General features: G+C 39.6%; 1 protein-coding gene across 2 annotated transcripts; it reads right to left on the reverse strand.

Annotated features, from left to right (window-relative positions):
* Window positions 1-1,012: 1,012 nt before the first annotated feature.
* Window positions 1,013-15,313, reverse strand: LMOD2 (leiomodin 2). Of its 2 annotated transcripts, XM_064506899.1 has the most exons (5): window positions 13,426-15,313; window positions 9,250-9,379; window positions 7,217-8,621; window positions 2,100-3,458; window positions 1,013-1,458 (listed from the first exon to the last, which is right to left on the reverse strand). In XM_064506899.1, the coding sequence occupies exons 3-5, from the start codon at window positions 7,487-7,489 to the stop codon at window positions 1,432-1,434; spliced, it is 1,659 nt and encodes a 552-aa protein (XP_064362969.1). In that variant the 5' UTR covers window positions 7,490-8,621; window positions 9,250-9,379; window positions 13,426-15,313; the 3' UTR covers window positions 1,013-1,431. The 2 variants fall into 2 exon arrangements, with proteins under 2 accessions (XP_064362969.1, XP_064362974.1); XM_064506904.1 differs by lacking the exons at window positions 9,250-9,379; window positions 13,426-15,313 and having other exon boundaries at window positions 7,217-7,469; window positions 8,553-8,810.
* Between the last annotated feature and the right edge of the window lie 1,478 nt (window positions 15,314-16,791).

The following is a 16,791-nucleotide window of genomic DNA, read 5'->3' on the forward strand; positions in this document are numbered from 1 at the left end:
TGTTCTTGCCATAGCAGTAACTTTCTGACAATTCACTCATAGCTCCCCTCTCCATTAAGATATATTTCACTCAAGTAATTTGCTCCCCTTTCTGGGGAAATCTATCTATCATCTCATGAATATTTCAAGATACAAACTTAGCTGCATCTTTTTCAGTAGCACTGCAATGCAGTTTTTGTGTAACCTGAAATAATTACTTCTCTTTGGCATGGTTTTATGCAAAAGAAATACTAACTCTGTTATTTATTGTTGAAATGAGCAAACTCATTAATAATTAGCAGTGTTTCAAAAACTTATACCTCCTCTTCACCTTCAACATTATGGCTACTGCTCAGTTTTCTTCATGTTATCACTATCTTCACACTAGCTGAAGCACCCAGAACTGTAATTAATCTGACAGGAGACTGTCTAGTACTATTTGAAGAAGGGCTATTCATGCCATCGTCTGTGATGTGATACCTCATGCATCTCCAAATCATATTGGCTCTGCTTCCACCGTACCACACTGAAAATTCGCAGCCAGCTTGTTGTTCAGTTGATATCATATGAAGGTCTTTTCCACCTGAATGCTAGACTGCTCTTCAAGTTTCTCTGTCTGACTGAATCTCTGCATCAGGCTTATTTCTGCCTAGATACACACTTGTGATTTGTACTCATACTAAGTGGATCTCATTTGAATAATTCTGCCATATCCTTAAAATATCCAAATTAATCTTCAGCCTTTTAGTCAACATTAACTACAGGTCTACTCATCACCCAGTTTCACCTTATGTTAGATCAAGGATTAAGGCTTTGCATACCAGTGGCTGGATACAGCTCATAGCTTAATTTTAGCTGTGTGTAGCCTTAGGAACCAGTTTCTTCCATGCCAGTATGAAACTGCACTAACATATGGGCTCAGGTACCATCCTCCAGACAGGCTTGGTGCAGCTGAGAATGATCCTAGGTACTTTTCTGTGAGACTTTCCTAGTGCTTACAAATTTGAAACAAACACTCACAGAAACCCAGGACTATGTTTCTGCTTAGATGCTTCAAACCATGTTTATTGTAAATTCATGGAAAAAAAGAAAAAAGGAAAAAGAAACTGCAGGGCAGTAAACTATTACATCTCAGTGCAAAGAACTTGTACAGTGATGTGCAATCAGATATTGAAAAGAATATCTAAATAAGCAGAAATTTCTCAATAGAAATCTCATTAAATAAAAAAAAGAAAATTATTTCCATATTTACAGATCATAAGGCAGATGTATCCTTAAAGCATTGTTTAGTGTTTAGTGGGTTCGTTTCTTTTAAAAGAAAAGAAAACTGGTTCAAATCTAAGAGTGTACTTCGGAAGCAGCTTGCTATACAGTCTATTTTACCACCAGTGAACAGATCAGTAACCTCCCCTTGACAACTGTCGTGCTCTGGTTCTTCTGTCATGCACGCTCTCACCGAAGGGCTTCTGGAATCTCCACCTACAAAACCAGGAGAGGGGAGATTCATTACATTTGCTGTTCAGTCTGGAAATCATCACCTGAGCTGTCTGTCTGCTTATCTGTGTGATATGATGATGAGATGTAATTGCAATTTACATACGTTCCTAAGCATCTAGTCTTCATAATACCTCAGCCCCTTATAGATTCTTAGAGATATGTTCATCTACTCCATAAAGCTAAAATTTCCTTCCTCTCCTCTTTTGCCTAAAGCTGTTTGAAAAGGCATTAGCTCTGAGTGATTTATTTGTTAGAGCAAGAAAGCAAGTCCATTTTTGGGGAGTCACTGTGATAGCAGATTTGCCATGTGTTATGCTCCAGAGATGGCGAAATTCCTGTTGGAGTTCCAGGCACACTCTCAAGATCCCAGTGCTAAGCATCATTTGCTGTAACAAGCCTGAATTTGGGTTGCGGCAGTACCCCACTTTCTGTCAAAACTACAGTCAGATAGAAATAAAACGTGTGCCGAGAAAAGCCCAATCAGAGGAAAGCCTCCTCCCAAGTATTTTCTTGTATTCATGTTTCTAAAAATCCTTTTTATAAAATATATATGTACTAAAAGGAATTAAGCTTGTGCTATCTCTGAGCTATGATCGGTTGCTGAAATATGATCTCCTACTTACCCGCCTTAACTGTTTTATGCTGCTTGCTCGAATTGCTTCCATAAGATTGTCATGGAGAGACCTTTGTGGGGTGGAGGGTCGAGTGGAGGGTCGTGAACCTTCTTCTGATTTTCTGTCTGAGACTGATTTTAGAGAATCTTTAATTTCTTTCAATATGCTGTTCTCATGCTTTTTGCTCTTTTTGCCTTTCTTCTTTTTCTGTCCATTTTGTAAGGCTTTTTTTGAGCTTTCTTGCTGTTTGATGACTTCAGCTATATTCCTTGTTGGTACCTTCTTCTCTGGAAAAACTGGAGGGGGAGGAGGAGGTGGGGGAGGAGGAGGAGGTGGGGGAGGTGGGGGTGCTGTAGCTGGAGCTGGGGCTTGACTTTTCGTTGGTGATGCTTTCTTAGGGAGCTTTGGAGAGGACCACGGTGAGCTCTTAGGTGATACATAAGGTGAGGACCGAGGTGTTCCTTTCTGCAAGACTTTGGTCTTAGGATTGATTGCTCCATCACAACTAGACTCTTGTTGCCGTTGCTCCTGCATACGCTTTTGCCTTTGTTTATCCATGTTTCTTGTCAGGATACTTGTCATGCTCATTCTTGGTCCAGCAAGCTCAAAGTGGTATCCCAGCTTGACTAGAGTGGTGTTCTCTTTCAACAGTTTAACTATGTCCATTTCCACCTGGCTGCCCATAATATGCCTTTGATTATGGAATCGTAATTCTGTTAGAACCTTGTTATTCTGCAAAGCTCTCATGATGGCCAGTATCCCTTTGCCTGTGACAAAATTTGACTCGATGTTCAGACTAGTTACATACTGATTCACCTTTAACATACCAGCAATAGCTATTGCAACATTGTCATCAGCACGAGTGTTAGCCAGACTGAATGACTTAACCACTGTGTTGTCCCTGAGGGCTTGAGAAAACTGTATAAGCATCTGTGAAGTGATGTTTTCAATGTTATTCAGATTGACCTCTGTGGTGTCAGGATCATTGTTCCTAACTTTTTCCAAAGCATCCTCAATAACTGTTGGATTTCCACAAGGGTGGATGGCACTGGCTTTAGAGCTCAGACTGTCTGTGTCTTTTCCATCATGGCCATTGAGTAAGCTTTCACTGTCCTTCTGGCTGTTACATTTCTTGCGTTTAATGTGGTCAGAACTCCTGCCACCTTCACAATTCACAGTTCTTTCACCAGCTGCAGCATTTTGCTTTTCTTCATCCTCATCTTCCTCACTTTCATCTTCATCTTCCTCCTCATCTTCTTCCTCTTCTTCATCCTCTTCAGTATATGCTTCCTCAGACACTTCACTGTTGCTTTCTGTGAAATATTCTTCCTGAATGTCTTCTGCATTGTCTTCCTCTTGCTCTGAATCCTGAACAGGAATGTAGGTGTTGGTGTTAAACATGATTGCAGTAATGTAGCTACTGTCATTTTAAACAAAAAAAGTTATCTCAAAACTATACAAGTTAAGGTTAAAAACTAATAATAAATCCCCAGAAACAGAGACAGTTAAGAGAACAGAAACATTGTTTCAGTGCCTAATACCTTTTAATTACTATTTCTTTCATTTTCTTTAGAAGACAAATGCTTAGTGCAAATTAAAATAGTTTTACTGACATCAAAGATTTCTACCAAGAGAAAACTTGATATAAGATATTGCAACATGGATATACTTCATGCTTTCTATGTGTTGGCATGTTCACAAGGTGATGTAATATAGATCTGGATGAGTCCTTGCCAGTAGAGACACAAGATTGCAGTTTTAGAATGGACATAATCAGTGAGAAACAAATTTCTTGATTTCATAAAGATTAAACAGCTGTGTTAATGCTCAGACCATGCATGTATTAGTACATCCATACTGGCTAAAGAATGTCCTGATTTAGTATATAAATAGTGTTTGCATGTGTAAACATGCATATTGACATACGAAATAGTACAGAACTACAAGAGTCACATAGAAAAGAATCTGGATGCACTTTACAGGCTGTACATGCTTAGACGCTATTTGCGGAGAAAAGATTCAGACACATTCCCACAGGTACCAGGTAATCACAGGTCAGTAGTCCCCAAACCACTTCAAGTTTACCAAGAGCTAAGAATGTGCTTGCTCACAAACAGCTGTCACGGGTCAGCTGCCATACTGTAACTGGTTATAACTCATTGCCTACACAATATACTGGTCTTGTCTAAACTCCAAGGTATCTTAGTGTGCTTGGTGCACCAAAATGGCAAATTTGGATCCATTTCTCAAAGTTCTGCATGGTGCTCTTACCAGTTATGGTGGCAAAGCACAATTCTCCACATGCAGGAGCAGCAAATGTCATTACCTCAGTAAAGTCTCACGCTCCGTTTGGAGAACTCCAGAAGCATGGAAGTGTTGTGTAGGCTACGACTGGACCTTCACAGTACAACCAGCCTTAAACCTCTTGTCCAAAAAGATCTCACATGTCCTTTCTAGTCTCCTAGACCAAGCCATGGTATATTCCTTTCTATTTACATTTTTTAATTTTGATAAAATTTTGCAAAAATATAGTTGTTCTGTATGCATTGCCCTATCAACATTCATATTTTAGTCTGTGTAAAATACTAAAGAAAGACTGAGAACATTCAGTGGAGACATAATGACTATTTTGCATTTCCGTCAAGCCAGTAATTCTGAAGTTCCCAGAAGCTTAATGCTGATGAAACAGTCCTGAGTATGCTCCACGGAGAGTTCAGTGTGTGGAGGACTTGCCAGGTCAGGACCGATTACCATGTTTGTACCGTGAATTCTGCGTGAGAAGGCCCTTATGCTGACAGACACTGTGCTGCATATAGAAATAGGGCTGCATTTAAGCAGGGGTCGTTATGGGACCAAGATTTATATCTGCAGCTTCTGTAAATACATGCAAACTTCTAAAAGCCAAAAACCACCAGGTATTCAGAAAAGCCTCTTTCTTGCTACGCTTTTATCTACCTGGGTATATATACTGGAGTCTTCTACAGGACTGCTTATGGGCAGAAGCTTGTGCCTCTGAATGGACTGGTGGTATGTTTTGATGACACTAGATTAATAAAATAAATTACTTGATTGTTTCAATTTCTTTTTTTTACACTTACGGGAGCAAACGGAGATTCAGTTTCCTGTCACATACATCATTTGGTGTCATAACTAATGACAATTTGAATAACAGTTTTGAAATTGAGCACTCTTAGCAGTTGTATAGAGGCTTGCTCTGTTACTGTGTTAGCATTTCACTACTGGACTTCCGATGGCAGCTTGCAGGACTCCCTCTTACTTCATAGTAGAAACTTGTTGAAGAGTTAGTCCTAAGATAGTACAGAGAGATAAATACCCATGGAAAGCAAGTCATTCAGCCTAAAAGGCTACCTAAAAGGCAGGTAGGATGCTTGTCTTCTGGAGGGGGCAGTCTCTCTCCACTAACTAAAGAAGAAACCCGAATAATTATGTTAGATTAGGTGCCTAATTTTCAGACATGTGAGGGCAAGAAGCAGCTCATTTTTAAGAAACTCAGAGTTTTCTTCCTGTGGAGAGAGTATTTGTGCCTTCAACATCAGCTCATTTACATATTTAGGGATGCATTTAGAAATTCTCTTATCGGGTTAAAAAGTAGAATGGTTTTTGCATACACTTTAAGGTTGAGCCAGTATCACTGCTCATGCCATCTAAACAACAAAAAAGAAAAAAAAATTGCCATTGCATAAGATACTGAACTAGACCTGTTCAGGACATTCTTTGGAGCTGCCCAGGTGGGAGTTAAAGATTCAGCTGGAACAAAACATTAATCTTGCTGTTCCCTCCCTATGACTTAACAAAACAGAGAGTGCAGTTGATGTTTGCAAGCTGATACTAATGGTCTGATGACAGCTAGTGGCCTGTGTTCTTGCTTAAAAAGACATTATACCACCATTCACTAGTACTTTAAACCAATCCTGAATATTATTATTATAGGCTAATTTAATCCAGATGATTTTTATCTGATTAAGAAAATATTTTATCTAATGCACAAATTGCAAGTTATTTCCTGGGCAAATGAACTCAGTTCTGTGAATTGAGGCTGTTGGAAATTCTGATTGAGCCCTCACCTCTAACTAGCTGCCCTCACCATTTTTTACATATTTTTTTAAACAAAGAGAAAACTTGTCTCTATAAGCAGAGTCAGAATTTGGTATGAAGCAGTACTTAAAAATTTGTGAGCTACACACATCCTGAAATCTTCATTTTGCTTTGAAAATACGTGGAGCCAATGTGAAAACAAAAGTTGCTTTTTGAAAGAGTGTAGTTTCATGCATTGTTTTTGCAAGGGCCCAAGGGATGCCAACATGGACTGAAGTTAGACTGAAAACACTCTCCACTTTCTCGGACTGAATCCTTCAGTCCTGCCGAGTTATACTGCTCGTTTGTAGTTCAGGGATGAGCATTTATTATTGTAATTTATATTTTGGGGAACAAATCGCATAACAAATACTATTGGTTACTTTTTGAGGAATATGGATAAATACTTTGACTGATCGCTCAATTCCAGACAACTTTTCAAGTAATTTCTACAACTACCCTCTGATAGCAGTTGCCAGAAGAATGTTGTGCCATGTTGAAGGTTCTCAGCAGGAATAAAGCAACATAAACCTGCTGTCGTACACCTCACTTGCAGCAAGCACAAAGTCTCTTGGCCACCTTACTCCACTTTTGACATCCTTTGTATTCAAAATTCCCTTCCTGACATGCTTCTCACAAATCAATACTGAGTTTCTTAAAGGAAAGGAAAAAAAATCTATTATCTTTTAAACAACATTAAAAGTTACCCAAAAGTCCACATCACTACCTAGCAGTAATTTCTACCCAGCCCTTTAAAATTGTATTCCTATACTATTTTAATCACTAATGATAGTTAGTTTTTACAGGATTTTCTTTTGCTTTCAGCTGAGCTTTTAAGATACTTCCAGAGGGAGAGAGCAAAGGCTCTCTAAGCTAATTGATATATAGCACTTTAGCAAATGCAAAAGTATCACTAACAACATTCTTAAAAATACTAAAAGAGACTAAAAGACAATAAAAACAGTGAGATCACGCCATGCAAGGACAAGCCAAAATATTCTTAGAAAGCAGTGAGAACTTTAGTGTCTTACCTTTTCACATGCGCCCAGTCTTTCTTTTTCTAAGAGTTTTCTGGTCTCCCTCTCCCAATAGGCCATCAGCGCTTCCCTGCTGAAAGTCCCTGTTGGGGTTTTCTCAGTCAGACTCTTTTGCCGTTGTCCTACTGGAAGGTTACAATCGGGCTCTATATCCTCCAGCTCCCTCTCCAACTCCTTCAGCTCCTCTTCGGTCAGAGAAGCAAGGAGCTCATCTTCATCAATGTCTTCATATTTACTAAGCTCTCTTCTGTAGCCAAAGGTAGACATGGTCCCGTTTGATCAGGCTGGTATAAAACTAAAATGATTAGGCATTCAAGAAGGCTGAATCAAGTAAGCTGTATCTCGTTTGGTCAGCAACTGTTTCCCTGACTAGCTGAGGCACCCTTTTAAGAGTAATCATCGGGGGCTTACGACAATGCATGAAGGGATGAACGCATGCTCTGTTTTAAGCATCAGACGTCAGCTAGACATCTGAACAGAAAGAATGTCCCAACAGTACTGTTTGTAGGTCTCTTGAAGAGGGGGATTATTGACACACTGACCATTGCCATATTTAGAGCAGCCTTCTAGCGGGAGAATACCAACTTCACAGAGGGGAACGGCAGGAAATAAAATTACAGGCACAATTACATTGATTTTGTATTCGAACAACAGTAGAGAAAGAACAATAAAAAATACATTTAATCCTGAGCTGCCACAGGGGTTGGAAATAAAACAAGCTCACAGCTGTGCAGTGGAGTTGTTCTCATTTTCATGGTTATCTCATGGAGCTATAATGTTATCGTGCCGAGGCATTTGGAAGACCGCAATCAGTAGGAATGCAACATGAACGGAGAAGGCTGGCATGCCGGAGTGTGCAGGAAGCACCACTTGGGCAGTGTCATGCCTAGCCTGTGACAAATCACACAACTGGATTATTTATTGATTCTCCTTTTCAAGAATGATCTGAGGGAGAATCAACTTGCCATGTTTATTTGAAGCTTATGCAAGATTTTTTTTACATGGAGGATTACATTGCACTACTGAAGTTAATAGAATTTCACAGAGCTTTAGGGTGGACCTTGTCCTCTGTGCACAACATAATTCTATTAAATCTGATAGAACCTAGCAGATGAAGGCCTCTAGTGGCCATTTTGGTAAAAGTCTATTGCTTGCTATAGGTCATTGATTTGCAGCCCTTAAATTCTATTTTTATATGAGTATATACATTACCATGTCCTCTAATAAATGATATATTATTCTGATATTATCTTTTTATGGATGGGTATCATTCAATATGAGAAACCACAGAATGAAAGGCTAAACTTCACACTCTTTTTTCTATACTAACAGTGAATGATGGTCAACTACAGATGTTCTTCTGAAACACTGAGGCCAGCAATGCCTAAGAGCCTTTGTTCTATGAGAGAGAGAGAGAAAGAAAGAGAAAAGGTTGTTTTTGATATAGTAAAATAGGAGCACTTCTATAATGATAAATGTTAGCGTTATTAAATGATAAAACCTAGTGTTTTTATTCTTAGTTAATATTTTAACAGACCATGTAATGGAAGAGGAAGTGAAAAGAGTTTGGAATATTGTCCTTGTCCAGGATCACCTCTCTTTGGTTAGTAGGGATTAGGTGTTAGTACTGAGTGCATGATATTTAGCCAAATTGTTCATTCATTTTTTAATTTTGCATATTGATTTACTAGCAATGTACAGAGAAGATTCAGCTTGATTCTCATGGACAGATTTCACAAATAAATTCCATTTCTCCTCTTGCCACTTTTCTATGTGAATTTTATCCAGTGATATCTATGTTACCCAGTGATTTTATGTGAATTTACTTAGTTTGCTAAAGCAGTGGAATCAAAGAAGCTTAGGCTTTCCTAACACAGGAAATATTAATAAAGCAGACTAAAGAATATTGTGCATTTGTAATCTAAATAAATATTTGCAGGTTATTTATTTGTACTGACCAAATCTTTGCATAAAATGAAAAGGAGAACTATGCAAAATGATTTGGCTTAAGAAGACATGTGTGTTACCTTCATGATTTCATAAGATATTGCAAAGAATAAGAAACTTGGATGATGTGTCTAGACAAGACTGTGAGTGAGTAGAAGTTCTGTTCATTTTTCTTATTGCACTTGCAAAAATGATGCTTAGACCAAATTCCTGTAAAACATGAAACAAAAGAAATAAATAATAAGTACTTTTTTTTCTCTTAACCTTGCTTTGTGTACTGTGATGTTGGAATTAATTAAATGTATATGTCAGAACTCCTAGCAATTTTATTTCTTCGGTATATCTAGGGCAATGGTTTGCTTTGCTATCATTTGACTTACTGGAGAAGCAGCACAATAAAATTAAATTTATTGTGAGCATTTTTGCAGGAAACATCTTTTGCAAACATTTTGATGGAGCAGGTTAAAAAAATATACTGGACAAATTTTCTGCTGGAGAATGCTGATTGAATGAAACAGAAATGCTGTTTGAAATGTACCATATTTTATAAGTACAAAACTAACATGTACAACAATAATATGTACAATATTAAAAGCAAAGACACGCTGATAAACTCAAAATGAAATCTATTCACATATACTGTTTTCCATAATTTCTTAGATTTCTACTTTTCCTTTTTTTCTCAGATAAAAAGGAGTCTCTAATTCTCAGAATTTTCCTAGGTTGAGAGTCCACAGTATAAGCCACAAAATATAGAGCTGCCTACCTTGTCTGTTTCCTATTTCCTACATATAATTCTGATTTTCCAAACTCAAAAACTTTCAGAAAGGAACATGTTGCTCATTTTTAAAACAACATTCTAAAGGATGATTTCTTCCAGCCCTTCACTGTGACATGAATATTGCCTTCAGTGCTAACCCTTGCAAGATACAACAGTGGGCCCGTGACAATGATTTTCCATATGCAAAATCTCAAGGGCTTTTCAGCCTTCCAGTGATAGAAATGGAGGTTTACAGAATGAGAAACAGAGGTTAGCCACTGCTTGATTCTAGCCATGAGACAACGAATTTTAAAGATGCTACAAAATACGGACAAGCTATTTTATTGTAAGGGTCTGCCCTGGATAGGGGGGGATTGGCACAGTCGGATGAGGTTATGAGAGATTTGGGTTCTTCTTAATGCTGTACATTTCACTTATAATTTAGGACCCATTTTTTATAGGGAGATGGATAAGGACAAAACCCATGAACTTTTAAAATGCCCTCTAGAACAATTACAAGAAAAATAATAATTCTGTAACATATGGTGTGTTACACACACAGAAATTATGCTAAGATCAAAAAGTCAAGCACTCACAGGTCAGGAAATGCTGAAATTGTGTTTGTTATTGCTGACCTGTTGATGGGCACCATAACACAGTTCTTGACGGCATAAGTCTATAGTCATATACTTTGATCTTGGACACCTGAGTCCCCAGGGGCCTTACTCTTGTTCAGTGTACGGGAGAGATCATGCATATTTAACAAACAGCCTTTCAGTATTTTGTTTTGGCCTTCTTCTTCATCATACTAAGACTTTATTTGTCTAAGAGCCCTTTCAGGAGAGCTGGTGATATTATTTCCATTGTAAAGAGAAAGAATAAAGGTACAGAGACATTAAGACCAAAAGTATCCATTAATTTGAAGTGCTTGTTATGACTCATTCAGGATTCACTTTTTCAGAGTACTTGGCATTATGTAGCACTTCAGCTGGTCAGTGCTCAGCTCCTGTGGGCATCAGCCATTGCTGAAGTTGCCCATCACTTCTACAGTTCAGATCACAGGTTATCACACAAACAGTTTAATTATGATTTAATTGACTTCTCTCAGGAACTTTCTTGTGGAGATAGTGGTAATTTTGTTTTCCTAGTATTAGAATTCCAACATAAAACTTTTGATTCTCATTTAACAGTTCCATTTCTCAGACATTATACGTGTTCAGATATCTGCAAAAAATGAGATAAATAGAAGGCTGCACATCCCAATGCACTTCCCAGTCTAGATACTGAATCAGGCAAAGGTCAGTTGAAAAACTCAGTGCTCTGAAATAAAGTTGAGTGACCGAGTGTCCAGCTTCTGATTTTTTTTTCTTTTTGAATAACCTTTTGAATAACTTTTTAACACACTATTTTGGATTTAATTGTTGATTTTTTCCCTAAAAAACAGAAAAATCCAAAACTATGCTACAAATCTATTTCTCACATGGCTTCCTGTACAATACTTAATAAGAAAAAAATGCCTAATATTGATATTACCTTTCCTGGAATATTCCAAGTGAAACTGTGACACCAGTATGAACAGCTTAGGAGGAGATCTTGTGATAGTGAGGTGTGAGCTGACTCAAACAAGCAGTGGCACAATGAACCACCTGCTGATACATACGCAATGAAAGTGGAGCATGAGCTTTATGTATACAGCATCTATAGATGTTATAATGGCTACACTGACAGCTGTTTAGGGCCAGTCCTCCCAAGTGCTTTGCCACATGCTAACAGAAAACACAGACTCATGTCCCTAACACCTTGCTGAAATCCTGTATGTGGGCAATAGCCTATCCATTCCACTTACAGGCCATGAAAACTCATCATTCAGTCAACAAAATGACATAAATATTTGTTCTCTTCAGTATATGGACTAAGATCAGAGAAAATTAAAGAACAGAGAGCCTATTTTATTGGCACAGGATTCATTTCATCATTTCAGATACATAGTGTGCAAGTTTCTGGCTTTAAGTGGGATTGAGTCCACTCTTCAGCAGCTAGGTGTTAGACAAGACTTTCCAATCTTTTCTAACACAGGTGATCTATTTTCTAGGTTTCAGAAAAGGAACACTTCTAAGTGCTCATGTCTTTTTTTCTCTTTCCAAGCAATGAAATATTTCAAGCGACAGTCTAGGAAATTTTGTTCTGCTTCTTACAAGTTTCTATACTTTGGCCTTGATGGCCCCATCGTTGAAAGGATGTGATCAACAACTGATAGGTGCTATTCACCCCTGAGCAGGGCAAAAAACATAGTTTAAATTCTACTTCCTCTTTGCTGAGAGCAGGGCAAACTGCAGGAAAGCAAAGTGAGCATTGTACAACCTTGTCCTCAGGAGTGCGATATGGCCTGTCCCCAGGACACGGCTATTTCAGTCACAGAGCCTGAGGACAGCTCGTCAGACAGATGCTTTGGCTTGTTTTGAACTGCAGTCCCACACCGCAGGAACAGATCCAACTGCCATAGAGCATGGTAAAAACATGTAACTACAGTGCATGTCTGGGATTTCCCATCCTCTTTTTTTGCTTGTCTAGCTGCAGTGCTCACTCTCTCCTTTTCCTGCCTCTTCTGCACCCCTCACTCTCAGTCAGCCTCTCCTTGATGCTCTGCCTTACGTGGGCACCAGTGCCCCATCCCTTGAGCTCTCCTGCCTTGCCCTCCCCACCACGATGATCTTGCATGCCTCCCTCCTGCTGGGCTGCCTTCATCACCCCTGGCCAGGGGCCCCTTGCGCCCCCAGCCCAGCCCTCCCTGCATGCCTTGTGCTGTCCTCACTCGCCTCTGCAGCATGGTCCCTCCTGCCCTCTCCTCGCTGCACGTCCCCCACGCTCCCTGTCTGACACTCCTGCACTATCCCTCCTTCTCACGCTGTCCCCTTTGCTCTCCTCCTCCCTGCTCACGCGGTGGCCCTGGGCTTCTCTCCTTCCTCTCCATTGCGTGCCCCCTCCAGGCTTGGCTGCCGCACAGGGCACAGCCTCTGAGTGCCTGGTCCTCACCCTCTTGCACGTTCCTAGACTCCCGTCTCCCCTGTGTTTGCCCCTTAGCACCCCCTTGGTGTTCTTTCTCAGCCATGTCACATGTGCTCTGCTCTCCTTCATTTTCTTCCTCATGATCTCTGAGCTTTCCTCCTCCCCTCACTACTCATGCTGTGATTTTCCCCCTCCTCCCTATTTTATGTTTACACACATATATATGTACACACACACACACACACACACACACACACACACACACACAAAAACATATAGCCATTTCTGTATGCTGCTTCTACAGGCCCAGGTTGAATGCAGAGTCCAAACTGCCCTAAAGAGACAAAGGGTCAGTAATCTTGCCTGACTTCTAAATAGGACCGTGAGGCAGACTGATGGGACAAGCTGTAGCTCTTTCTCCCTAGAGACTGGCGTAACTTGAAAATTGTGCACACAGTACTGTTCTTGAAAAAGATGTGTCATCACCTACATTTAACAGTGGTATCAGCAGAGCAAACAGGATAAAGCATGCGCTGAAGGCATTTGAAGGAATAATTTTTCAGCTGCTTTTCTCTATGCCAGATGATTCCACTGTCCAGACCATCTCTCCTGATGTCGTAAATGTGCAGTCACAAGGGAAAGAAAGATAATTCCATTCATGTATGCTGGGGAAAGAAAAGTGAGATAAATTTAAAGATGAAGTTGAACCAAAACCAGTCTTTGCTTGGGCATTAGATTCAGCAGCCTAACTCAAAGACAGACTTTTTCCATACAAGTCCCAGCAGCACACCCTGCAAGCAGAACATCCCAGGCCGTTGGGAAGGCAGATTCCAGATCCAGACTGTAGCTTAACAACTCAGCCGCATCACAAACAGTGATCAGCTTTCACTGAAAAACACGTGCATGTGGGCTGCCTTTTTGCTCAGGTTAGTTTTGAAAACAGCATTCCCAACAGCTGCTGGGAAGGTAACCAGAAGTTTAGCGAAAGCTAGGTAGAAACAAGCTATGGGACAACCACTAATCTAATGCATTTTGATGGTGAGAATATTTAGGCTGACTTGCTTATCAAAAAGACAAAAGAGTCATGAATAGTAAAAAAGTGCAGGAGTTTTGATGGTGCTGCTGACAGGAAGCAGGTAAGGATACATCTTGGAAGGTTGGTCAAGAGGAGAAACTGGCCACAGGGAAGCACTGGAAAAAAAGAAATCTGCTGCGTGCAAATAGGAAGATTTCATGACTCACAGACTCCTCAACCTTTGATTAAAAGAAGGAAAACTCGCTGTTCATTTTGTGAAGCCAACCAGCGTCCTTTTTTTGCTGATCCTGATGGTGTATTTCATTATTCAGCAACACATGCAGTTGGGTGCAAAGGGTGCAACAGACTTTATTGCCCCTTTCCCTGTCTGAATCACACGAAAACAGGGAACACAAGGGGGACAAATAAATTCTACTGAATAAAGGTCATCCCATTCCCAGTCTTCTTTCCTTTTTACACAGCCAACACTTTTTAATCATGTTGTATCAGTACATTGTCATGATCTCTAATAACAGTGTGAGATGAGCTTGCTTATCTTTGACAGCACAAACCATTCCTGCCTGGGATCTGCTCAGAGCAAGTGCTTTGTGCCATCTCTGCTGACTATCCCTTTCCTCAATGCCTGTTTCTACCACATGGATAAAGATAAACTGCATTGTACACAATGATGATCTTAATGCTCTTGCTTTCATATAGCTGCTCTTATCCCTCAGGAGGAATCTCAGTGTGCTTTACAAACATTGACAACAGATATACAAACTATATATATAAATCATTTCACTTGCTACTGATGTAGAGACACTAGGGTGAACACAGCAGCTGTTTGGAATTACATAGCAATATTGCTCAACAGTTTTGGAGAGGAAGTAGAGGAGTATTGCAGAGAAAGTATCAGAGGAACTGTTGCATGTACACATAATGCAGTTATTAGCTGTGCAGTTGGAATGATACACTGTTGAGACATCTGCAGGTAACCTATTCTTTCCCAAAACATAAAATAAAATATCTAATATCTGCCAGTATAAGCCTTGCATTATTCTTGGTGGCATTTGCAACTATACGATAATTTATAAGTTCAAGTGAGAGCCCATAGTTTATACTCATACGTAATTATAAGAAGTGCATGGACTTAATCTTTTGTTGAATGCTGTAGTTCCAGACAGTTCTCCTGTGTAGCTTAGCACAACCTACAGTTTGCCCTTCAGATAAAAAGATGCTCTATTTCTTTATGCCCAGAGAGCAATAGTTAGGTATTTTGTGTTTAGCATTTCCTTTTTTGCCAAGTTATTTTTAACAGTGTGTTTTTATTTTTAAAATAGATTCTAAATATAAGATCTCTGCAATATAAATAAATGATGAAAATCATGGGGAATTGAAAAGAAGAAGATGTAGTAGGTAAGGTAAATTCTCTACTGTATTGTCTTTATTCTGTAAATAGCCCATATTAATGACAATGGTAGTTCTGGGTACCATATCTAGCATATGAAGAATAAGCAGTCAAAAGGTTTTGCCCTAAGACTGGATCAAATGTAGAGACTGCTACTGAAAATGTGAATTTTAAAAATGAAATGTAAACACTTCGTATGTGTCACCAGAGCTACACTGTTGTATATCAGCCTTGTGACTACTAGCAATTTAGTAATGTGTTTTTACAGCTTTTCAGGAGAACCATGAAAAACAGATTCCTAAGGGAATATTCCACCTGATTTAAGTACATCTTTCACTGATGTGAGTGACACTTAAGGGAACATTTCAGAGAGCAAATGCTTCCTATCATAATATATACCTCTAAATATTTATACAGCACTTCAGTGCACTTAACCATGTACTTTTTTCTGATTAATCCTGTATTTGTCCTGGTAAAGAATCAGAATGGATTTCTTTGAAGATTGTTCCATGCACTTGGAGGCAGTAGATTTATTTTTGAATCAGGGTCATTATCTCTAGGGAGCCAAAAAAGAGTCTGAAGGATAGACACCTTGGATCGTAAGGTTCCAAATGAACAAATTACAGTGGAAAGGTCAGGGAGAGAAGCAGCCCAGTATAGAGCCATTAAGGTTGAAATTCACTGTGGCTGGTTTTGCTTTTCCTGATACCTTTTTCTTGAGCGGAGACCTATCAGTTCCAAGGCTCACATGGAAAAAAATAGGCAGTGGAGGCTTTAAAGGGACTGACTTAGAAGACAGACTAGAGCTGTGGCAGAGTACACCAGAGAGACAATACTGGCTACACAGAATAAGACATACAGATGAGGGCAAGAGACTGTTTGCTGATTAGGTGCCTAGTGACGGGAGTGATGGATAAGCAAAAAGAGAAGAGAGCTCTTCTACAGAGATAAACACTCATGAATTTATGTTGCTTTTCACCATGCATACCATAGCTAAAGAGCTAGGTATTTTAAAGGCTTCTTTCTGTCCCAAATAACAGTCAGAAAAATCTCTTTGCCCACCTCAAAGCAGACACAAAAGATCACTGTTTTGTGACTCTGTCTCTCCATGCGCGACTCCCATACTGCCAAGAATAATCTGAGAAAGAGCAGCTCAGGCATGAAGAGCCCGAGCCAGAACACTGACTCCTGCAGCAAAATTTTCCCCCATTGGTAGCACAGGACAAGGATCTGCCACGCCAGCTTCCAAGATTAGATGGTAGCAGTGCATGGAAGTTGTGTGGAAGGTACCCACAACACTATGGGCCTGATGGGGAATAGCTGATCATACACAGAACTTACTGGTCCCTGACTGAGCTCTGAAAAAACTTAAAGCTACAAAGTCTCTCTCTGGTGTTGCAAAGGCTGATGTAACCACAGTTGAATGTCTGGCT

The sequence above is a fragment of the Dromaius novaehollandiae genome, chromosome 1 (assembly GCF_036370855.1).
Source record: "Dromaius novaehollandiae isolate bDroNov1 chromosome 1, bDroNov1.hap1, whole genome shotgun sequence".
Lineage (NCBI taxonomy): Eukaryota > Metazoa > Chordata > Aves > Casuariiformes > Dromaiidae > Dromaius > Dromaius novaehollandiae.

What these genes read in the sequence shown, in the direction of transcription:
- LMOD2 (XM_064506899.1), bottom strand. Translation starts at nt 7,489, where the DNA reads ATGTCTACCTTTGGCTACAGAAGAGAGCTTAGTAAATATGAAGACATT. An exon ending in GACTGGGCGCATGTGAAAAG is followed by an intron (nt 3,459 to 7,216) that starts GTAAGACACTAA and finishes ATTCCTGTTCAG; the next exon opens with GATTCAGAGCAAGAGGAAGA. An exon ending in GCATAAAACAGTTAAGGCGG is followed by an intron (nt 1,459 to 2,099) that starts GTAAGTAGGAGA and finishes CTGGTTTTGTAG; the next exon opens with GTGGAGATTCCAGAAGCCCT.